At 41.6% G+C, this 25,923-nt stretch overlaps 1 protein-coding gene and 1 long non-coding RNA gene across 2 annotated transcripts in view; one reads left to right on the top strand and one right to left on the bottom strand.

Moving 5' to 3' along the window:
* JARID2 (jumonji and AT-rich interaction domain containing 2) overlaps window positions 1-17,746 on the bottom strand; it is a 250,999-nt gene extending 233,253 nt beyond the window's left edge. The window contains exon 1 of the mRNA XM_042463243.1: window positions 16,726-17,746. Within this exon, the coding sequence (XP_042319177.1) occupies window positions 16,726-16,770 (45 nt within the window). The 5' untranslated portion in view covers window positions 16,771-17,746. The remainder of the gene's footprint in view (window positions 1-16,725) is intronic.
* Window positions 17,747-17,818: 72 nt separating this feature from the next.
* LOC121928477 lies at window positions 17,819-25,719 on the top strand. The gene is made up of 3 exons (XR_006103509.1): window positions 17,819-17,940; window positions 20,100-20,233; window positions 25,632-25,719. It is a non-coding gene; the product is annotated as an uncharacterized LOC121928477 (long non-coding RNA).
* Window positions 25,720-25,923: the final 204 nt, after the last annotated feature.

A 25,923-nucleotide genomic window follows, 5' to 3' on the forward strand; every position in this document is an offset into this window, starting at 1 on the left:
TTTTAAAGGTCATAGGAACTGGGCCTTCCATCTTATTCAACATTATATGAAATACTGTCACCCAGCACCACTTCACTTGTCCTAGTGTAGAAACTGTCAAGAAATCTGTACATGATTGTGCTGAGAAAGAGGCCAGCATGTAGGTTACTTTGAATTAACAGGCAAATGTTCTGCTCCCAATGGAGAGTGTCTATTTAAGGTAGAAGAGTATGATGCACACCAATGCATGTTAAGAAACCTCTGTGGATCTGGGTGGAAAAGGCTAAACACCTCATCCTTCCTCCCACTGTTCATTTCTCAACACCAACACAATCTACTCCTATAACAACTTTTCCTCAGAGGAAGCAGCTGTCAAGATTTGTTACATACATGTACATGGAATATATAGTTGGATCCTTGGCAGTAAAGTAACAAAAATCTCACAGCCTGCCCTGCCATTGTTCAAGAAAAACGGTTTTCTCTGCTGGGATATACTGCTAGAAGTCCTAGAATCACCTCAAAGCTGCTTTACTACAAACTGCCCATCAGGAAAACTAAGGTAGCACTATTCAAGGTGGCAGACCCAGGACCAGTGCCAGTCAATAAACTATAGGTTGCCAGTCCATTGATAAGTTTCCCGAAAGAAAGAAAGAAAGAAAGAAAGAAAGAAAGAAAGAGTTGTATACAATGGGAACAAATATGGTACTGATCCATGGCACATCAGGGAAAAATGTTGATCTGCCACATCAAATAGCCTGAGAAGGACTGCTCTAAAGTAGCTGTTACTGCTGTGAGCCTTCAAATAATTTATGGCTACCCTAAAGCAAACCTACCATAGCCTGTTACAGACTGCCAAAATAAAGCTGCTTCGGGTCTCTATGGAGGTATGCTATTTAAATGATGCATGGGTCCTAAGAGTCCAGAGGTTGCGCCAAAGCCACACTCCATTCCTAAGCACTGGAGTGCAGCTTTGGTGCAGCTTCCGGATTCTTAGGATGCATGTATCATTTAAACAGCATACCTCCAAAGAGACCCGAAGCAGCTTTATTTTGGCAGTCTGTAACGGGCCATAGTTTTTTTCTTGACAAGATTTGTTAAGAGGGGGTTTGTCATTGCCTACCTGAAGCTGATAGTATGACTTGCCCAAGGTCACCCAGTGGGTTTCATGGCCAAGTCAGGAAGCAAACCCAGGTCTCTGGAGTCCAATACTCAAACCACTACACCATACTGGTAACAATTAATATGTCCCATACCTTCTAAAACAGGCTGTTGTCCTCACCTGTAGCAGAGAAAACTCCAAGTACCAGGGCTGAAGTAACTAACAGTCATCTAGTCAGCTTCTGAGGTGTGCTGGTGTTTGTGCTATCCTTCATCTCAGGTAACAAAACTTCCAAATCATGAGTGCCTCCACATATTCCCAATGTTCACTGTACTTTTTTGTGCATTTGGATTGCAAACTGCACAACGAGCCAATTATGGTTGAAAAGGAGGATATGAATATAATGAAAACATGTGGTAATACCAGTCTCCATGTGATAACTACAGATGGTTGATATACTTCAGGTTGGCGTTCATGCAGGGCTATTTGCCAGAAGTGCAATGTTCGTGAGGAAATTGAGGGCAAGGTGACTGATTTTAGCTATTTCATACACTCAGGTTATCTTAATGGTTGTTACAGTCACTATGTGCATTAGGTTCACACTTAATCACGGTTAGAACACGACCTCTGACTCAATATGTATTTGTTTCTAGTCAGAGGGATGCTCTCACAATGTAAGCCATTGAATGCTTATTCAAAAGAAGGTCCCATGGTGTTCAATGGGGCTTACTCCCTTGTAAATGTTACTTAAGATTGCAGTTTAAATGTTTAATGTTTTAAAAGCAGTGTTCTATCTAGCTTAATTTTTTTAAAAAAAATGTACTCCACATTGTTTTTGATATTGTTTTAATTTATTTTACAGTATAAGCCTCTTTGATTCCCATTAGCGAGGGAACCATAATAAAGCAAATAAATAAATACTCTTAATATATGTGGGACAGTTTACCTGCCTGATAATGGACGTCAGAACAGGGACAGATGAGGCAAGGAAATAAAAAACAAGAAGCTTTAGTAGTATTGGAATAAATAACACACCACAGGAAAGAACTCTTCTGAATTATGGCAAAGATGCATGATCCGAATTTAAGCTGCATCTAGCCATATCACTCCTGGATGCCCATATTCTGCTGCATTCTTATGACAGGGAGGGGAACTTCCAAAGGAGAGAGGCCAAAATGGTTTTCTGAATCTACCAAGGTCCACATCCTACAATCTCTGCATAAACTGCCACATCACATTCTTGCTGCATATTAGAAGTAAATATATCTTTCCCCATCATTTCCCTTTAAAATGAAGTTATGAGAAAATTGTATGCCTTGTTTTAGCACTGAATCACATTTTCTGAGCTACAGGGGAATCATTATTACAGGTTGAGTATCCCTTATCCGAAAATCCGAAATCCTTTAAAATCCGAAATTGTTTGCATGGGTGAAAGAGATAGTAATATATTTGCTTTCTGGTGGTTCAGTGTACTCAAACTTTGTTTGATGCACAAAATTATTAAAAATATTGTGTATAAAATTACCTTCAGGTTATGTGTCTAAGATGTAGATGACACATACATGAATTCTGTGCTTAAAACCGGGTCCCATCTCCAAGATATCTCATTATGTATATGCAAATATTCCAAAATTGATCAGATTTAAACTACTTAATATATGAAAAATTTTCATCAGATTTTTTCTTCAAGATTTTTCTTTTGCAAAAAATGGTGGGGAAGAATAAAGAGGCCCAACCAAGAGAAATGTATGCAAGATTGAAGGAAGTTCAACCCCACATCTAAGAGATTTTTGTATTTTAAGTGTGACATTAAAGGCAAGGAGTAAACCAGGGAATGTGGTCAGGATGCTCCTTATATTTATATTTCCTCTAATAAGTCTGTCCAGACAAGTTCTATGAAGACAGGAAATCAAGTTAATTCCCCTAAGTAATACAGAACAATCTTTCTCCAAATGTAACCTTCCTAAATCTAGTATCCTACAGACAAATTGGGACTGTGACTCCAGCAGCCCTCTGGCTAGAAATGATGGGGGTTGTAGCCCAATGTATTAAGAAGTATTACATTGGGGAAGGCTCTCCTAAAGGAATGTGGGATGGAAATCAGTCTATTGCTGTTTCTACTCAGTGTTGCATTTTGTTTATGCCCCAACATTCCATATGCTGGGCTTTTTCTAGGTTTGTCATGGGGCTTCCAATAGGAGAAATAAAATGGACAAGAGATATCCCAGTGACAATGCATCTGTGATCTTTAATTTACTGTGACCTGTTATTCCCCAAAGCCCTGAGGAGCCCCTGTAGAGAGATTTTAGAGCAAGAACTGCATTAGTACAGGAACAATGCAAGAGGCAGACTGCCACAGAGGATGGCAAAGGCAGACAAAAACTTGAGAGCAGCCAATGGAATCCACAGAAGAAACATGTCTCAAGATGCTCATTAGAGGGTTCCTTAACTAGTAGAAAAGTCAAATATGTTTTGGCCCATGTTTCCTCTTAAGATCTTCTTCAGAAAGCTACCTAGAATCAAAACTGTGGAAATTTCTGAAACAGAAAATGATCTGAGTTCCCTGTTCAGAAACTTCTGAAGGTTGATGCTACATAGTGCCCCCCCACACCCCCTGAGCATACACAGGCCAAAGACATTGGGACTGTCTACCGAAAAGCAACCACCCCTGACCACCTCTGTAACGTCTAGCCACAGAGGATGGACCTAATGTTGTGGAATATTATGTCTGAACAGGGGGGAAATAAGCTATGGCTCATTCTTATCTTCCCTTTCTGAATGGGGGGTCCCTACAAATGCTTTGCCATACAACTCTCGTGAGCCACAACCATCATTGTCATTTGTCAGGGAGAATGGAAGTTGTAGGCCAAACAATTTGGAATGACCTACACTGAGGATGACTAATCTAGTCCACCATTCTGATTCCAACACTGACTTGTCACGTATCTGAAGCTTACAAGCAGAGCACTGTATCACTTGATGTAGTTGTTGCTGTTTGCCTTCAAGTAGTTTCCAACTTATAGCAACTCTAAGGCGAATCTATAATGATTTGAGGGGTTGGTTTTTTTTGAGGGGGGGTTGCAAAATTTGTTCAGGGGAGGTTTTGTCATTGCCTTCTCCTGAGGCTGAAAGCATATGATTTGCTCAAGGGCATCCAGTGGGTCTCATGGCTGAGTGGGAAATTGAACCCTGGCCTTCAGAGTCATAGTCCAGCACTTAAACCACTACACCACACTGGCTTACTGTTATTTATCCCCAACACCATTCTCGCACAGATTATAATACTGCCTGGTCCCAACCTCACAGTGTGTACAAGGGAGGTGAAGGAGATGTAAAACAGCCCCTCTGTAGAAAAAAAATTGAGGTACTGTAAAGAGGGCTTTGAAAAAAAATGAATAAAAGGACAGAAGGGAAAATAATTATGTAGGTACTTTCCTGTGCAGATTGAAAGCTGATTTGCATATGCATTTGTTGTTGTTATTATTATTATTATTATTATATTATTATAGTTTATTTCAAGAGTGCTGTAAATGCACAAAGAGCTGTAAATACAGATAATCAATTCAATAAAAATATAAAACCTGCCAATTGCGTACAATCTACAAAATACATATAAACAGTAGGTAGTAATATAAAATAGAATGAGTTAAAAAACAGGCAACAATTAAAACATCAACATCCACTATCTAATCAAATATCAGATAAATATTCACACAGTGCCTGGGAATGTTTCCCTGAACAGGATGGTCTTCAACTCAGATTTAATAGTGGTCAAAGAAGTCATCTGACACAGTGTGTCCCCAATATATGACTATCTCAACTGAAAAACTCTGGTCTTGTGATATCAAATCAGCTGAAGATTTCTGTCTCCTTTAAAAGACCAGAGGCAGCAGAAATGATGTAGACACTTCACCTTTCACTGTGGTCTGTTGCTGAAGAGACTGATGTACTGCCTGCTGCAACTCCAAATTGTTGCCTTGCCTTCTACTGAAAACATAGAAATCAGGTAGCACTCCAGATGTTTTAGTTCTGCAAGTCCCAGCATTCCTCCCCTCTGGTTGTGCTTACTAGGGCAGATGGAAGTTGCAGTCCAACACCATCTGGGAAGTGACTGTTTCCTACCCCTATTCTATAGAAAGCACAGGAAAAGGAGATAAAGGGATCAATGAAGGAAAAGGGAGGGAGGGAGGGAGATGTACATACACTTTTTAAATAGATAGGCTCTTCATTTTGTAGCCTGGCAACCTTAAGATGCCAGGTGATACAAGAGACTTCTTGGCTCTAAACGAAGTAGCAGCATGTTGAACACATTCAAATTGTCACTTGATGCTAGCCACTAGCACACCCTGGAGCTTCACTGACAGTTCAAAATGAAAAGAGCCCTGTGGTTGTACACTTATCTCTCCCTCCCTCCTACATAATCATTGCTGAGTTTTGGCAACCTCATACTTCAGGGTTACACTGCATATATTCATGTATAAGTCCACAAATTTTATGTAAAATATTAACCCAAAAAAACCTGGGTTGACTTATACCTTAACTCTTTTCAAAACAGAAAATGTTCCCTTTCTCTGAGCAGAGTGGTGAAAGGCGAGAGCTAAGTCTGTCCTGGGAGAATCTAAAAAAGGTCTAATCCCCTCTCTCTGTCACAGCACCACTTCTATCCTTTTTGAATTCCTGGGCAAAAAAACTGCTATGGCAGAGAGTCTTTGGCATTTCCCTTCAAAGGAGCACCAAGAGAGTAGAGAGGGTTGCTGCTTCATTTGGGCTCTCCCAGGATGGAATAAGCTCTCACTTTTCACCACTTTACATACAGAAAGAAATTTCAGTGATGTTACTCCAGGGAAGAGGAATCGAGATTTGAAGGATCAGAATAAGACGTTTGTGTATGATTGTTGGCTTTTCTGGGTTAAAATCAGGCAGTTATCACATTAAAGTTGAAGGCTGTAATCTCTGCTAACACAATCACCATTTTCTTTGCTTTGCCTTTACATCTTTTTTGACATGTGCACATTTTCATAGACTCACTGACACCTGATCGCCTCCTCCACACATCACACGGCCACCATTAACCATAGTTCTTTCCACATCCATCCCGCCTTTATGGTGAGCATAGTTGTGCCTGTTGGAATTTCTTTGGCATTGTTTTCCTTTGCTTTGTCCCTTGTATCCTTTGGTGTATGCCTGTAAGTTTTACCCTCAACTTATCCATGGATCATATCAAATGAGAGCCAGTGTGATCTAGTGGTTTGAGCATTGGACGATGACTCTGGAAAGCAGGGTAGAATACCGCTGGGTGACTCTGGGCAAGTCACAGTCTCTCAACCTCTGAGGATGGCAATGATAAGACCTTTCTGAAGAAACCTGCCAAGAAAACCCTGTGATAGGGTGATAGGGCAGCCTTAGGGAGCATAGGGAGTCTTGAAGATGTCTCATCCACAGGGTCGCCATGGGTTGAGATCGACTTGAGGGTCATAAGTAAGAAACAACTAAAAGGCACACAACAACAACAACAACATATCACTAACCATAATTTTGGCCCTAAAACCTAGCTTCGACTTATACATGAGGTCCCCTTATACACAAATATATGTGGTAGTTTATTTGAGCCCCCAAAAATTAGAATAAATGACACATCAGAAGAGCTTTTTGAGGGATAAGAGAACAAAGCAGAAACCATTGTGTATCTTCCACAAATCTCTCCCCTCCAAAAATGGTTGGAGTGATGAAAATATTTATTCACTGGTATAGTGCATTAATTTAAATTTTATTAGACTTAGATTTACTGGGTGTTTAGAATTCTGTTTATTGTCTCATCAAACTACAAATTCCAAGATTCTATTGGCTGGTGCCATGGCAGTTAAAATGCTATCAAAGTGCTAGAACCATGTAGTGTGAAATAGCATTACATTGCAAAGCTAAGCTTCAATTATCTCAAGGCACAATCTTGTGATTTCATAACACTGAAACAAAGGCATTATTCAGGATTTTTAAAAGCTATTAGTCATCAAGTAGTTTATCCTTAATTTTCTTATCACTGTTTGATTGTACGGACTGCTCAGAATCAAGATTTAAGTTTGCAATAAAACCATGAGAAAGATATAGGTTGCATTTTCACATCATGATACAAGCTAATGGATACAGTGTAGAAAAAATGCAGGGTTTGTTAGCAGCAGCCAAACGAGTGAGATTCATAGGCCAAAAACAAACAGTAATTTAAAGCTGGTTTACAATTCTAGCTGGTTCCGTCAGAATAAACCATAGTCCTGGGCTGATACATTGGGCAAAGAGATCTTTCCTTTATCCACCCACACGAACAAAGGAGGAAATGGACTGTGTGATAAGCAGCTGCTCCCTCTCCATTGTAATTTAACAAGTCAGAGTTTTTGGCTTGCTTTCTACATGCAGTAACAGCCAAAGATTAAAAATAACAATTGAAAGTAGCTGTAAAATTTAGAATATCAGATCAAAACAACATAGTGCTACAACCCTACAGCTTCTTATCTAAAAGTAAATCCCACCGAACTCGAAAAGACCAACTTTAGAGTTGCTACACATAGGAAGATACTGTGAACCTGTAACATACTACTGTACCTTGTAAACCTTTAAACAAGATGGCTCCCATAACACCTAATCACATCTAGTGAAGCAACAGATTCAACATAACTCACAAACTGTGGGTCTCCCTCTTTCATCATAATGACTTATAAAAAAGAAAGGAAATGAGTATCACTCATCCTCTGACAACATACAGCTCAGGTTTCAAAAACATGAACATTATCTTCCCTTTCAAGTAAGCATTCATACATTTTTAAATGTATTTCTTTACAATTGTTCAACTAGAAGAAAAGATCACTTGAATGTTTGGGACTAGCTGCTGTACTAAACCACCTTAAAACTAATCACAGAGTGGATTGTCTTAATTTGAGTAGTTTTTTTTTTTCCTGGCTGAAACTTGGCTTGAGTTCTGTGTCTGATACAGAAATATGAGCAGTCCTAAATTTTTTCCTCAGCTGTAGTTCAACAAAGTTAATTGTCTTGGCACATACATTGGGGCTGGAGAGTTATGCTTGCTGCTCTCTGAAGCAGAAAGCTCTGGCTTCCAATTCCAAACTCAATACATGATGTAGCTCAGGACTAAAATATATAAAAATCTTCTAATACTGCATCAAGTACCTTAAAAATAGACATAGGTTGCAGATTATTTAAATGAGAGTTCAGCTCCTTCTCAAAGAAAATATAGAACAGTTATGTAGTACAGCAACTCTTGAGAAATTCAGACAATATTTTAAGATAGCAGCAGATAAAATCAATCAAAATAAAAAATAAAGCCCATAAAACCTGCAGGGCTAAGTAGCACCTGAGAGACTCCTGATCAAACCAGATAGCACAGCAGAAACTGACTGCAAACATTTTCACTTTTCAGGCAGTTCTGAATCACCAGGTAAGAAAAAATACTGGCTATTTTAAAGGACTACATTTTGAAACATATTACAGTCAGCTCTCCGTATCTACAGTTTTTATCCATGGATTCAACCACCCACGGCTTGAAAATATTTTAAAAAATAAATGAATTCCAAAAGGCAATCCGTGAGTTTGCCATTTTATACAAGACACATCATTTTACTATGCCATTGTATTTAATGGGACTTGACCACCCAGAGATTTTGGAATCCACAGGGAATCCTGGAACCAAAGTCCAGCAGATACTAAGAGCCCACTTAGAAGAAAATCAAATGTTATCACTTTGCTTGTCTGAAGCCAAGTAACTAACAGCACAACCCTAGACCTTCTAAAATCTGCACATATTTTTTCTAGGACTAAGCTTCAAGGGGGGGGAGGGATGTGATGTAGTGGTTTGAGCGACAGATTACAACCCAGGATTCAAATACTTGATCAGCCATGGAAACCCAGTGGGTCACATTGGACAAGTCACACTCTCTCAGCCTTAGAAAAATGCACAATTAAACTTCCTCTGAAGAAAACTTAGCAAGAAATACCTATGGCAGGTTCATCTTGTGGTAACCATCAGTCAGAAACCACCTGGAGGCACACAACCAACAACAGCTTCACTGAACAAGGGAATTAACTTCCAAGTAACCTAAATACTCTAAAGGCACCAAATCCCATCTGATCCTGGAAGATAAGCAGGGTCAGTCCTGGTTACTACTTGGATGGAAGACCACCAATGCATATCAGGTGCTGTAGATTATATTTCAGAGGAAAGAACTATCAAACCACCTCTGAGTATTCCTACCTAAGAAAACTGTAAGAAATTCATGGGGTCACTATAGGTGAGCAGGCAGCCTGAAGGCATATCTGCATATAACAATAAATAGGAATGTGATCTTACAAAAGATTAAAAAGGCTAAAAAAATCTACATGGTATAGGATTGCCTGTAAAGCCTATGTGAATTATATATATATATTGTGTGTGTGTGTGTGATACTTAGGCAGCAGGGGAGTAGGACAAGGCAATGAAATTCATTGTTTATACAATCTAATACATATATGCACTACAGGTTTTTATTTGAAAATTAGTTGGGAAAAGTCAATTTACATTTAAACTAAGGAGAGAGACTGGAAAACTATGAGGGACACAATTCAACATGGAGTAAAGCACATTGGGAGCACACTCAATTTCTCTTGAGACCAGTGGAAGCAAGTGAATGAACTGACATTTACAACTGTGACCTATTTTTAGACTTTGTGACTATGAACTAAAGGGTGCTTTTTAAAAAATAATAAATTGAAAATCTGCATGCCTAAAGGATTGGTAAGCCCAAACAACCTAAACAGTAGAGGGAGGGCACCTCTCTGCTTCCACAGAGTACTATCAAACCCTGGTGAGTTTCACTATGCATACTGCAATAATTAGCAGAGAGATCTAGTAAAACAGCAAACACTCTCCTTGGATGGCATAATGACCTTGCAAAAGGAAGATCAGTACCAGCAAGCAGCTGTCTCTCAGAAAAGTCGTTCCTGCCTTTCCCCATCATTTAAGTAAATACAGATAAACCTTTGAAAGACAACCAAAAAACACTCATGAGAACTTGGCATACCAACTTCCCAACTTGGAGACATCTCTTCTTTCCCCAGATCCACGGATTAAAAGGTAAAGCATCCATATTTACACAGTTTCAATGAACTAAAGAGTTTCAATTTCTTGTTTCTGTGCACTTTTAAGGTGTTCCTGGCTTATGGCAACCCTAAGACAACCCTATCACAGTTTTCTTGACAAGATTTTTTGCCAAGAGGGTTTGTCACTGCCTTCCTCTAAGACTAAGAGAGTGTGATGTCCCCTAGGTCACCCAGTAGGTTTCCATGATGGTCAGAGATTCAGACCCTCTTTTCCAGGAGTCCTAGACCAGCTCTTAAGCCACTGCACCACAGAGACTGTGGTGTGTCCAGAGACTTTATATTTGAGTAAAGAGACAGTAGTTCCCCAAGCAATATTATTAAAGATTTGTTATCCTGCCCTCTCCCAAAAGCTCATTGCAGGTTACAACACAGGACATTAAAACAAGATTTATAAAACATCATAAAAGCTCCATTTAATCTCAGCAGATTCATAAACCCCAGCTATTTAAGACCTGACGACCACTGACATTTTTTCCAAGCTCCACAGACTGAACAGATGCAAGAAAATACCAGGTAATGCAAGAACCAATTTTGTCTGAAAGTCCTCAACAGGGCATGGATCTTGGTTCATATTTGGAAGATTAGCTCTCAGCACCTGCACCCGAAAGGTAAAATGAGACAGCATTGCAGTAACCAGTGCAAGCAGGACTTCTGTCCAAAATTTTGCATAATAATGCAATTTTTTGATCCACAGCAGCAGTACTGTATTACATATCTGATGGCAAAGTGGATGATACAATCCTGTGACTATATACCGTTTAAGTATTTTTGCATCTGGGTCCTATTCCTTTCCCATGAACTTTCACAGCTTGCTCTTCTCCCCCATACTCGGAGATAAATTAGACAGAAGAGTGATGAGACGGCCTAAGTCACATAAGTGAGGTTCATGTCTAAGCTGTCACCTGAACCCAGGCTGGTTCAAGTCCAGTGCTATCTTTACATTCCAACTGACTCTCGGATCACCTCAGGCAAAGTGAGGGGGGAAATATCTGCTTCAATTATAGATAGGAGGATACATTTAAAACAGCAGGTTAGCATGCTTCAAGAACAACACAAGAAAAGGAAGCTGTGGAAGTTGTGCTTATGACTTCAGTGCCTCAAGAGTCACTGGGTTCCATACAGAAAAGAGAGTGACTGCCAAAATGAAGTGACCTCAAAGTTCAAGGCATGATCAAACTACTTAATTCAGGAGAATGCTCAGGAAATAAAATGTGATAGTCAACAGCTTACTTAATAAGTAGTAGTAGCAGCAGTAGACAAGTTTATTTAGCCCCTTGTGAGGTTATAGCAAAAACCTCCAACAGAACAAAGAATTTACATAGTAATAGCTACTCATAGCTCTCTAATATTACTTTTGTGCTGAAGGAGCAATTTTATACCGTTAACAATTTATTAATACCGTTGGTCTAGTTGCTGAATAGAAAAAAATTAAATTTACACAGTACCTTCAGATTTACACCTAACCCTAACCACCACTAATTTTGCCTGCAATCTTAACATAATCTCTATTTAAAATACGTGCTAATTTTTTAAAAGCATCTTACAACACCTTTCAGAAAGCATTGGATGAGTTGTGGCAATTTCTACACAGCTCCGCCTTTCAGTTTCTGCATCAGCAAGAAATATTATGGTTTTCATTTGACAAAACAACTTGCATGCACGCCAACATCATCACATATTAATCACCAATATATCAAACGTACAACTTCCTATCTACACTTACAGAAAATTATCCTAAGGCCAACAATGGAAGCAAATACATTAAGACTGTTGAGGCTTCTTGAGAAATTCAGTGTTTTCTGCCTAGCAAGGGGCTGGTAGCCTCGCAAGGAACAGAGACAACCTGGATCTCAAAATATCTTTTAGTGTTGCTAATAGAACTTAGATTTTATTTCCTGGACTTTACAACTCTTTGTCTCCCAGAAACCACATGAACAGAAGGAGGAGGACTCTGTCATATTTTTCTTTATGGTTTGATTTTTAATACCTTTGTTGGATGAAGAAGCCATTGGCGCTTTGAAAGCTTACAACATGTATTTTGTGCATTTTGGTTAGCCTAATACAGGTATCGCTATTTTGTGGATTTTGGATGTTACTGTACTTTGCTACATGGCCAAAACAGCTTCCCCTGGATATGTTATAAGACTGCACTGTATTTCTATACAAAAATTCCTCATTAGGGAGTGACTCTCTTGAGAGATTAACTAGATGACTTCATAGGCCCAATCCACAAACTGCCTGCACAGGAACAGCAGGACATTCTAGGCCATGAAGCAAATGAATTACTTGTTTTGTTACTACAGGGCTAAGTTCAGAAGCGAACACAGGTAAAATGTGCTCCTTGATGTTGTAACACCCAGTCCTCTCCAAAAACTCTAATTAAATCCTTTTCATAGGCCAGGCATCTTGATGCAAAATGACAAAATCCTAAAAGCAGATGTGGGTCTGCAATTTTTAACTAAATTTTAAGTGTCTGCAACCAGAATGTAACAAAAGAAGCTAAACAAGAATGACCTGGAGAAAATGCTAGAATCTCATGAGCAAGAGAACGGGGCTCAAAAAACTAGAAAGTGGTAAATGAATGGGATGATTGTGCCCGGGCCCAAATCTGTGGTGGTTGTACTGTAAGTCATGATTTATCTACTTTGGGGTGGATAAATGATGAGAAAGGAGGCGGTGTGGTGTAGTGATTTGAGTTCTGGACTACAACTCTGGAGACCAGGGTTCGAATCCCTGTTCAGACATGGAACCCCACTGGGTGACCTTGAGCAAGTCACAAAGCCTCAGAAAACCCTGTGATAGGTTCGCTTTAGGGTTGCCATAGGTCAGAAACAATCTGAAGGTAAACAGCAGCAACCACATTTGGGGTGGGGGCCAATACAAGTTTGTTGGTTGCCACATTTACACACAACTACCACCACAACAAAGATGACAAGACAATTCAATTCAAGGTCATTGCGGTGTTAGTCTGGGAAATCAGTAGGCAACAGGATTTAGTAACACCTTTGAGACTAAGTCAAAGAAAGAAGCTGGGAGCTTGAGTTTTTGTAGACTTGAGCCTACTTCCTCAGATGCATTTGGTGGAGAGGAGAGAACAAGCGAAAGCTCACGTTCCCAGCTTTTCTTTCTTTCATTTGGTCTCAAAGGTTCTACAAGAATTTCTAATTGAAATCTCAGCTCAGCCACTTACACTGTGGAAAAGAGCACTGGCTTAAGGAGACTACCTGTGAAAGGGATCTAGGAGTCCTTATAGACCACAAGTTGATCATGAGTCAACAGTGCAACGTGGCAGCTAAAAAAGGCCAATGCTATTATAGAGCAATCAGCTTGAAGAAGGTGAACAAGGTTCGACAGTGGAACACACTCCCTCAATGGAGAGCAGTGGAGTCTCCTTCCTTGGAGGTCTTTAAACAGAGGCTGGATGGCCAACTGTCGGGGATGCTTTGATTGTGATTTCCTGTATGGAAGGGGGTTGGACTGGATGGCCCTTGTGGTCTCTTCCAACTCTATCATTCTATAGGCCTAGCCAGGTGAGTGTGAGCCTGACATGCTATCCTTCCAGTTCCTGGGCATACAGAACGGAGGTCAACCTTCCCCCAGCTTCCTTGGGAAAGTTACTTTCAAGCAGAGGCTGGATGGCCATGTGTCGGGATGCTTTGATTGAGAGTTCCTGCATGGCACAGGGTTGGACTGGATGGTGCTTGTGGTCTCTTCCAACTGTATCATTCTATGACTCTACATGCCTGGCCAGGTGAGTGTGAGCCTGATATGCTTTCCTTCCAGTACCTGGGCATACAGAAAAGAGGTCAACCTTCCCAGGTTCCCTTGGGAAAGTTACTTTCTGCAGAGAGGTTAAGTAGCTTAGCCAGGCCAGGGAGCCAGAGGGGCTCTTGGCCACACCTGGTGGGGAGGTGTGGGCACACAAGGGGGGCTGATAGGTGAAGGCTTGCTACACCTGTCCAGCAAGGCCTAATGGGTGGGTCCCCTCCTGCAGAGCCACCATGCATCTCTCACATGATCAGCCAGGCCCCTTCCTTCCTCCTTTCCTAGCCCTTTTTTCCCTATCCAGGCTATAGGGCCCGCCTCGTGTCTGACGTCACAGAGGAGTGGGAGGAGGGAGGGGGGCGCTCTCTCGGAAGGTTGAGGAGGCGAAGATTCCAGCGAGCCCCCTTCCCTTTGTGACGTCACGAAGAACAAGAAGAAGCTGGGCTGAGTGGCCGAGGAGGAGCTCGCGCTGTCATCGCGCTTAACCTGTTGCTCCTGCTGCTCCTGCTGCTGCTCTTGCAAAAGGGAGGCAGGCATCATCGGGAACCGCACTTGCAGAGGGCAGGACGGCCCAAAAAAAGCAATGGCAGCAGCCATACTTGTCATCGCCAAAGCACTGGCTGCAATGGCATGGCAGCCCCCATCCTCTTCCTCTTGCACCTTCCTCCCATTATCATTATCATTATCCCCACTCCAACTAGACTGAGCCAAAACTTAACCAGAGACCATCGTCCCCCCCTTTTTTGTATCCTGAGGAGTGGCACTGATTTTGTGTGTCTGTGAGCTGCCTGGGCAGAGTTGCATTGTTCACCCGAAAAGAGGCGTAGAATACCGTTTTTTAAGCAAGAGAGATTTCTGGCGAGGGAAGCAAAACAAAAAGAGACGCCAAGAATGTATTCACTCGCATACAACACACACGTCTGCTTTGCTTCACATGCTCACATGTTCCTCGGGAGACTTCCTACATAAACAATTCCCCCCCCCACTTTGGACGGAAATAGTTTAAAGTAAACCTGCTCTAGTGCCTCGGCTCCTCTGCAATGCGGATGTGTGAGTGTGTCTGTGTGTCTGTGTGTGTTTAAAGTCGTGGCAGAAATGCTTCTTACAAGTTTCCCATTCGGGTTTGGGTTGGCTCCCGCCCCCCCCCCCCCCAAAAAAAAGGCATTGCAAGGCAACAGAAATAGCCAGAAAGATGTCTCCGAAGTTGATTGTGGCATTTGGGGGGGAGTCTCAGAAACCAAAGAGGAACGAGGGGCCCATGACACTTCTCCTCATCACGAACACAACATATATGTGTGTGTCGTGTGTGTGTGTCGTGTTTGTGTGTGAAATGCCTTTTTTGGGGGAAAGCCAAACCCTACACACACACATATATAAAATATACACACACACACACACACACACACACACACACACATATATATATATATATATATACAGACAGACACACATATATAAAATAAATATACAGAGAGACATATACGTATATACACATACATACAGATACACATATAATACACACACACAGAGATATATACACACAGACACACACACACGTATATAATGCCCCACAGGAGAACTCACTCCTTCCAAAGGGCAGACGCCCCATAATTGTGTGCAACTTTTCCCTATTACACCAGTCGTGTCACAACCATTTGCACAAGGTTTCCCATTATAAAAGCCTTCTTTAATTATTATCTTTATGTCTTGTTTTCAAGGCCACTAGTAAGTGTGTGCAGCCTGGACTCTGTTGCTACACAATTTAAAAAATCACTCCTTACTGCAACCAAAACGTAACTAGAGCCATATTGATGATGATGATGATAGAAACAATCCTCCCCTTAATCCCTGCACCTTTACACCATGCTAAAGCGATTCTAGGTCCATCTATATGCACCACGAAGGAGAAGAGGCAGGCTCCCTCCAGCCTTAGAGCAGCCTGGCTCGGAAGAAGGCGGTTTCTCCATGCCATTTCGGCCCAACGTTAAAAAGCCAGGCCTTGCAAACAACCCCCAAATGGTCTGGTTCTCCAGCAAAGAAGGCAGAGAGAGAGAGAGAGGAAGGCGCCCAGTGGCAGCCATGAACCCAGACATTGAGAGACACTGAGAGACATGCATTCACAGAAGAGTCTTCAGTCCAAGGACTCTCTCTCTCTTCTGGCAAGTTTAACCATTAGCCCACTCTACACACCCCTTATATATATACATATATATATCTATTATTATAAACGTGGACCATCTGCATGCAAAGAAGGGACACGTCTTAGTAAAACCCGCAGTTGGGGAAGGCAGTTGAGGAGCAGCAGGGGCTTTCATCTCCTAAAACTAGAGGATCATTGTGTCATTTGAGGTCAATGCATTTTATTCATTTGGCTGCTGCAACGATCTGGCATTGCAAATTAATCAGTATTTAAAAAACAAAACAACAACCACAACAACACAACCCTTGCGAGTCTCCCCCTCATCTCCAATGGAAAGAAACATTACACACACACACACATATGTATATGTGTGTATATGGACATTCACCCACATTTTGCTCCCCAGACACAGCACAAATCCTATTATTATAACCAACAGCAACCCACACAAACCTTGTGAGTCTTCTTGGAGGAGGGTTTGGCTTTGGGCTCCCATTGGGAAGAAACATTTTTAGGTAGATATAGATATACATTCACCCACATTTCCCCCAACACAAATAAGCCAAAAGGCGATTAAAAGGAGAGAGTAGTGACCACTTACGTATTTCTTTTGGATTATGTTCCTCTTGGGTCTTTCTTTGCTCATTCTGAGATCCAGGTTTGGGTTGCAAAGGGGGACAATTGCTTCATGAATTAAAAGCCGCAACCGATTGTGTGTCTGAAGGGAAGAGGAGGGGAAAAAGGGGGGAAGGAGGAGGAGAGAAATATATACCTATATCTATAGATATAGATATATATCCTCTCTCTCTCTCTCTTTTTCTTTTCTCGTTGTTGTTGTTGGTGTCGTTCTTGTTGGTAGTGGTTTCTTGTAATCCCGGTTTTCTTCGCAGACACACACACACACAATGCAATAAATCCCAAAATATGTGTTGTTGGGTGGAAGGAAAAAAGGAGGGGGAAAAATATGGGAAGCAAAGCACCAAGAAGAAGGAGGGAAAAATTCACTTTAGAGAACCATCTCTAAAAAAATTGTAGACACACACACACCACAAAACACACACACACACACCTTCTTCTTCCCAAAAAATAGAAGAGATCCTTATTTAGGCCCGTAGTGTCCAAGGTGTAGCTTACATTTTGAGGAAAAGGAGGGAAAAGGAGGGATAAAGGAGGGGATTTTTAAATATATATCTATCTATATCTCTATATCTCTATAGGGAGTCACGTTTCTGCCCCTGCAGGCAACTCCAGCACCAAAAGGAAGGGACTCTCTGCCCTTCCAACACACAACACAACGCAACACACAGCAGCAACTTTAAATGTGTGTGTTTGTGTGCAATATATATATGTATATATATGTATATGTTATGAAGGGAAGGGAAGCAAAGGAGGAGGGTTAGGTTCTGCTTCAATTCTTCTCCTTCTCCTTCTCCTTCCTCAGGAGACAAAATGAAGGCTAAAAAGCATCCAAGGCGTGCAGCTCATTCAGGGCCTGCTGGCTCCACAGAGTCCTCCTCCGCAGAAGTAGAGGGCAATCCCTGGATGGCTCTTCCTCCTCTTCTCCGCTGCTGCTGCTGCTGCAGAAGGGCTTTTAATTGTCCTCCCTCGCCCTCCCCCTGGAGCCCTCAAGCGCAGCCCTCCTCCCGCTGCTACATCTCTCGGGGAGCACCTCCGAGGCCGGACAGACTCAAGAGGCGGAGAGGGAGGAGGAGGAGAAGCGAGAGCAACCGTGGCAGCGAGAGAGGGAGCAGCAGCGACGTCCTCGCCTCCTTCGACTCGCCGCCTTTGGCTCTCGCTCTCGCTCTCGCTCGCTAGAGTAAGTTGTAGTCCTCTCGCCACAAAATGGCTACCGCCTTGGAACTACAACTCCCAGGCCGCCCTGCCTGAGCGGCGCGGCGTGCGCGCCCCGTGATTGGACGCCCGGAGAGGGATTGTCCTCGAGGCACCTTTCTTTCAACCCCGCCCACTTTCTCCCCCCCTCCTCTGAATGCCAGCCTTGGCGCGCGACGGTGGTGGCGGCAGCAGCAGCAGCGGGGAAGGTGGCGGGGTTTTTCCCCCCCCTTTCTGCGCGCGAGCCCCTGTCAATCAGAGCGTTGGGCGCAGCGACGCCGTTGGCGGCAGCCTCCTCAGCACCTCCTCAGCGATCCTCCGTTGAAGAGGAAGAGGAGGAGGAAGGCGTGACGTGTTTTTAAAACATACACACCCATAGATATAGATATATACAAACACAAACATATCATGTATACTTACACATATATACACACGTATATACATATATATACACACATACATACATATACACATATATACACACACACATGCATACATATACACATATATACACCCACAAATATATACACGTATGTATACACTGTTTATACACACACTCACATATATACACTCACACATATGTATATATACACGCATGTATACACACACATATATACACATTACATATATGTGTGTGTGAGTATATATGTGTGTGTGTATACACAGTGTATATGTATGTGTATACACACATGTATATATACACGCATGTATATACACACATATATACTATATACACACATATATACACATTACATATATATACACACACTCATATATACACACATGCATACATATACACATATATACACCCACATATATATATACACACGCATATATACTCACACATACATATATATGTACACACACACATATATATACACACACATGTACAATGTGTGCCCGTGTCACGCGCACACACACTATATATATATATATATATATATACACACACACATACGTGACACACACACACAAATCGAGTATCCTTTGATTGAGAGTTCCTGCATGGCCCTTATGGTCTCTTCCAACTCTATGATTCTATATACTCACACACACATATATACATACAGCCAAACACATGCATACACACCCACCCACACTCATTTTCACATGTTTGTGTCATTGAGGTTTTAGGGTGGAGGGGGAAAAGGGGTCTTTGAGGTACAGGGAGGAGGACCAGAGAGCAAGTGAATTGGGCTGCTGCCACACATTGCACAAGTAAAGCAGTTTGACCCCGCTTTAACCACCATGGCCAGGTGACCAGATGTCCTAACCTAAATTAACCTCAGAATGGAGGACGTTCAAAAAAATGACCAATAAAAGCTTTTCAGAAAAACATTCCTATAAATATAAATCCACGCTTCCTTGTTATGCTCAAAGTGGAGTACATTTGGACTTCCCCCTGGATGGAAGGTTGAAATGTAGGACATGTCCTGGGAAAGGACAGGGTGGCCAGATATAATGGCCAAGGAGGACAAGGTACCACAAAATGTAGGACAATTGAGATAAAGGGAGGACATGACCTAACAAGCTAAAACCACTCCTATAAATGTAAATTCATGCTTCTTGGTCGTGTTCAAAATGGAGGGCATTTTGGAAATCCTCCTAGAGAGAAAGTTGAAATGTAGGACATGTCCTAGAAAAGGAGGACCTCTGGTCACCCTGGCCATGGTTCAATCCTATGGAGTTCTGAGGTTTTCAATTTTGGGACCTTGGGACAAGCCACATGCTCTCAATGGCAAACCTCTTCTGAACAAATCTGCAAAGAAAACCCCATGATATTTATAATATTTATGATAACCCCATGACGTTTATGGTGCCTTAGGGGTGCCATAAATCTAAAACAACTTGAAGGCACACAACAACAACAACAACAACAACAACGAGAACTCTAGAGTCCTACAAAACTACAAATCCCAAGATTCCATAGCGTTGAGCCGTGGAAATTATAAGCGGTGTCAAACTGCTTTATTTCTGCAGTGTGCAAGCAACCGCAGTGGGGTTTCTTTCCAGTCCACCCACTGAAAGCCACTGATTGATTCATACGAAGGAAACCAGAATACACCCATTTGTCCTTTCAAAACCCACACAGAAGTCAAGGGAGGATGGTGACCTTCACATGTGAAACAATTTTTTCTCTCCTAGGGATTATTGAATGTATAGAAGAGTTTGTTGGGGAAGTGTTTGGGTGATGATGGAGATTAAACCAGGTGTCTATTATTGACATGGAGAATGAGGGCACCATGCTGTTTATTGGAAAGACATCAAGAGCAGAAATGGTACATAACATTTCTTTATTTTTAATTCCTACATTGGCGTAGTGATTTGAGTGTCGGACTATGATTTTGGAGACCAGGCTCCATTCCCAGTTCTGCTATGTAAATGCACTGGGTGACGTTGGTCAAGCCACACTCTCTCAGCCTCAGGGAAAAGCAATGGAAAACTTCCTCTGAACAAATCTTGGGAAGGAAATCCTATGATAGGTTTGCTTTAGGGTCGTCATAAATCGGAAATGACTTGAAGGCCCAGAACAACAGTGCTTACATACTGCATGATAAGATTTCCAAGTGGTCTCCACATAATATTTATTTAGATTGTAGCATGGGAAGGGAAAGAGAAAGAAATAAGAATTTCATAATGTGGAAAGGCGTAGCGGCACCAGGATGGTTTAATGGTTTGAGTGCTGAACTTGGGCCCTTTCACACTACACAGTCATAGCACTATGATTTCACATTAATCACCATGGCACCATCCAGTGTAATCCTGGGATTTGTAATCTGGTGACAGGCTACGGTTCTCTGACTGAGAAAACTAGAGCCCCATCCCTAAACTGAATATCCCAGAATTCGACATGATGGAATTGGGGCAGATAAAGTCAAACTGTAACACTATATCTGTGTAGTGTAAAAAGGCCCCAGGACTCTGGGTAGGAATCCCTGCTCAGCCGTGGAAACACACTGGGTAACCTTGTGCAAGTCACACACTCTTTCAGCCTCAGAAGAAGGCAAGGGGAAACCTTATAAAACTTTGCTAAGTAAATCCTAGGTCAGGGTCACCATAAGTCAAAGTAGACCTGAAGGCACACAACAACAACAAAATGTGACAAGGACAGTTGCAGTGGAAGTAAGGCTCTACCATGGTGAAATGACCATTCCAAATAATAATAATAATAATAATAATAATAATAATAATAATAATAATCTTTATATATATGCACATTTATTTATTTATATATGCAAATATACCAGTATACACCAAAGGTGAGACCAATTCAAAGAAGTATGGTGTGGAATGCCATCCAATGGTAGATGGCGTAAAAATGCGAACGCATTTTATGTTAGAGCTCTTGCCACCAGTAACAAAGTCTTGGGGTGGCATGAGAATGGGGGCAAAAGTGTACAAAAGCTGGGAAACTGGCATATGAAGACATCAGGCCTCAGAGGGAGAGAAGAATGCTGGACCTGATTCCCTCCCCCCCTCACCATTCCCTTCTCCTTTTGTGTCGTGTCTTTTAGATTGTAAGCCTGTGGGCAGGGAACTGTCTGTTATCCCCTCTATTGTAAACCGCTCGGATTCCCAGTGATTGGGCGGTATATAAATAAAACCTATTATTATTATTATTATCAGGGGGGAAGGAGATGTCACCATCTGGGGATATGTAGAGACCCAGATTAGAAACTCTGGAGCAGTAGATTCAGCACCAGGGCCTGAGCTGCCCCACCTCTGTTGGCACATGGACTCAGAAGTAACCCTTCTGTGTGCATAGATAGGAACACACAGTGGCTCAAGGGCAGAATAGATATATTTGAAAGGGGTGGGAACTCTTCTGACAAATGGTATGTTCTATACTGGAAGAGGAAAACCCCCAAATGGTGACCTTCTCAAGGCAGTCTTCTTGGCAAAGCCGGGATTAAAGTGCCTGAGTTAGGGTTTTGTTTGGGGGGGGGGAGAAGTGAACCCAGCAGCAATAAAAAGAACATTTATCTACATTAGAAGCTGGACAGAAAATACCTTTTACTAGTTGCTAAGCAGTTGTTGGGAGCCTACAGCTCGGCTTTCCAGCCAGTGTCACCTCAGGACAGTAGGCCTGGTGTGTAGAAAACTTGCTTGACATGTCTCCAAGGTATTCTAAGGTCATTACCCTCCCCCTTTCTCTAATACTGGAGGAAACCCTGCTGCACCAGATTACTTTTTTAGTCCGTGCAGAGCATCAGCCAGGCTGGTGGAAAAGGGCACATTATAATTAGTCTATTTACTGTACATTTAACTGTTCAGGGGAGCTGAGTTGCCATGTTTAACATATTGCACAGTAGCAATCTCTGCTTTAAATATAGAATAGTTCTTGAAAGCAAGCCCTTTAATAAATATAACATACGTTAGTAAGTGGATCATTATAGCCTCTTCCCACTTCAAGCTGCATTAAGTTTGGCACTTACACAATTTTTCTCCTTGTTTATGAATACAGACTCATCTTCTGGACCCTCCATTCCTGTCAAAATTCAGCATTCTTGGGTAGATCTGGCTTCCTTAAGCAGCAAAGGAAGCATATTTTTAAACCTCTCCCACTCAAGTCAGTGGGACTTTAAAAAGCACTTTAATATATTGTTGACAGAAAATTATGTAAAAATATGTCATGGTGTTAAAATGGCTGTTGTCTGTCAAAGATACAGGGAACTGACTTTAGGAAAATAAAGACTTTAGGGATGAAAAGAGCTCTATATTCATAATAGAGATTAAAACAAATATGAAGAATGTGTGACCCTCCAGATGTTTGTTTATCAACATTTCTGGACTGCTTCTCATAAAATGATGTCTAAATGATGAGTGCAATAAAATAGCAATAACTTGTTCACCTGCAACTTCTATCATCCTTTGCCATTGGCTGTGCTGGCTTTATGATGGAACTTGCAATCCAGCAACATAGGAAGGTGCTGCATCTACCCCATCCAAGCTCTTGTCTAAATCATAACCAAGAGAATTGACTGCCTGGTCCTACACAACCCTACATGTAGCATCTAAAATGAAAGAGGCTTAGGTGTTGTGGATCTTACACATTCAAATACATGGCCATGTTAGCCTCCAGCCATTTACAAAGAGATTTTGTAGCACCTTTTAACTGCCAGATGCATCATTTTAGTTGATTCTTTAAAAAAACAAACTTATTTCAGATCTGTCAGAGTTACTGAGTTGATGACATGCTTTTTCTATGTACAGAAGGGTTAAATTTGGAATACATTCGTGTATACCTCCTCACCTTTACAATATAGAACAGGGGTAGGCAACCTTATTGAGCCGGGGGCCGGGTTGCTGTCCCTCAGACAACTGGGGGGCCAAAGCCAAAAAATAAATAATTAAATAATTTTAAAAAAAATTAAATATATAAATAAACCAGGACAAATGTAGGACAAAATTTTCAAATGGAAGACACTTTTTTAAAAAAAAATGGAGGACACGCGAAAAAAATGGCTGATTTTTTAAAAAATGTTAATATAAATGCATGTTTCTGAGGCTCCTATAGACAATTGCTCCCCAAAGGCCCCAGTGGCAATCGGCGTCAGGACCAGGCTGGGGCCGGTCCCAAGGCCTTGCCGGGCGGCATCTGGCCCGCGGGCCGCAGGTTGCCTACCCCTGATATAGAAGGAGCAGATGCCAACAGTGGTGCTGGAATAATCTGATCAGTATTCTGTACTCTTCCCTTCCTATTAAGCAGACTTGGAAAAACACGTTTCTCTTGTGATCAGCCATCCATATGAAGACTTTAATAAAACAAACAATTTAAGTAAAAAGCCTAATAAGCTCACGCAGCACTTTTCCATAAGCCAATTAGAGAGACTAATTGTGGTAGGCCTCAAAAGTGAGTTAACACGTTTATTTTAATGAAGAAAGTATAGAGAAAGAATAAAGCATGTACTTGCTGCTGGAAAGGAGATCCATTCATGTGGTCTTGAAAAGGAGGCAAATAGTCTTTTCTGAAAGATAACTTATTTGTTCCTCTGTTGGACAGCAAAGTGCATTGTGCTGGCTGGGTAGCATCCCATTCCATGGTACTGAGTCATTTTATTTTCTGGTATATTGTGAGAGCCAGCGTGGTGTAGTGGTATGAGCGTTGGATTACAACTCTTGAGACTAGAGTTCAAATTCCCACTTGGCCATGGAAACTTGCTGGATGACCTTGGGCAAGTCACACTCTCAGAGCCTCAGAGGAAGGCAGTGACAAACCACCTCTGAACACATCTTGCCAAGAAACCTTCTTGATATGGTTGCCATAAGTTAGAAACACAACAGCACAATATGCTGCATGGGTGTGGCCTGAAAAACTTCAACCAGAGTTGTATAGAACAGTCCTTTTCTAGTGTGTCTTTCCCATCTACTACTATCCAAGCTCAAGCATATCCTCCATCATTTCATAAATGAAAACTGAAATATGCATGACCAAGTAACATCAGAGTGTGGGCAAGATGAGAGAAGTTATTACTGAGGAAGACCAGACAAGCTAGGAGAGGCTACAGCACTTTGCTTTTGCCTGAGCCTACTGAGAAGACCAAAATTCCATTCCCAATCATCCATGTGCTGAGTTGGCTGAAGGCAAACAACTTTTGCATTTTGAATTCAATTTGCAGCAACTGATGTAAGCTGAGGACCAAGCGGGGAAGTAGAAGAGAAGAGAGTAACTCAGATATTTTTAAAGCAGGGGGAAAAGTGAGACGACAGGATTAATTGGGGTTGTCCTTGCCAAATAGGAGAGTGTGCTCAAGTCCTTCCTCATTTATAATATACCAGACTGTGAGTGAGGAAATGTAGTGTGAAAAATACCTCTTAACTAAAGTCTGGATTCTTGAATGTACTGTATCTGAATTCAAGGGGCACTCCCCATGTCCTTGTAACGCTGGATAAAACTGTGATGCGCTTAAGCCAAAATACTCATTACGTAAATGTTGCAGATAAAGACATGGGCTGTGTTTGATTAACTCAACATCAGTGTAGATTTTACAAGCACTGAACAACCTCCAAACAACATTTTATTATAGTACATTGCTTGGTTAGAGATTTTTTTTTTAAAAAAAGAGTTAACATTATCATGTACTTTGAACATATTCTTTGAAAATATTGTTTTGAAGATTCATGTAGGATTGTGGGACAGATAAGTAAAATTCACACTCATATCCAAAACCTGCAAAAGTTTCTTTTTGGACTACAACTCTTAATGATTAGCTGGTAGGCTCCTTATTGTTCTTACAACAATGGCAAACATTAAACCTTGCTACTTTTAAGCTATGCCAGTGTTGTCTCAATGAAATAATCCTTCATACCTAAAAGCCACATTTGTTAGACCCTCAGTATTTTTTTGAAAAGGTGGCCAAATTGAAAAATTCTGAACGGTTATACAGTGTTTTCTGTAGAGTTAGCAGTGCTTGGAAAATTTCATTTTTTGGACTACAGGTCCAATAATCCTCCAGCCAACACACCTACTTGTTATGATGGCTGGGGGTTCTGGGAGTTATAGTCCCAAAGAGGAGTTCCCTCTCCAAACTATAAGAGTTAAATGCCAGAGTTTTATCTTTCAGATAAAAGGATATCTTATGTAATTGTGGTGTTAAGTGGCGTGGAATAGTTGTTGAAGAAATGGAGTAGGAATTGATACTACTACTGTTGTTTATGATGGAATGATTTTGAAAGATGCAGCACATCAGAAGCATTCAGGAGGAGAGAGGCCTGGCCTGGATGACTAAGAGCCCTCCTTCCGACCACCATCTTGAGGGGGAGAGAGGCCTGAAGATAAGAGCCCTCCTCCGACCACCATCTTGAGGGGGAGAGAGGCCTGGCCTGATGACTAAGAGCCCTCCTTCCGACCACCATCTGAGGGGAGAAGAGGCCTGGCCTGGAAGCTAAGAGCCCTCACTTCCGACCACCATCTTGAGGGGAGAGGCCTGGCCCTGAAAGACTAAGAGCCCTCCTTAGACCACCATCT

This window comes from Sceloporus undulatus, chromosome 4 (genome assembly GCF_019175285.1).
Source record: "Sceloporus undulatus isolate JIND9_A2432 ecotype Alabama chromosome 4, SceUnd_v1.1, whole genome shotgun sequence".
NCBI classification, from domain to species: Eukaryota; Metazoa; Chordata; class Lepidosauria; order Squamata; family Phrynosomatidae; genus Sceloporus; species Sceloporus undulatus.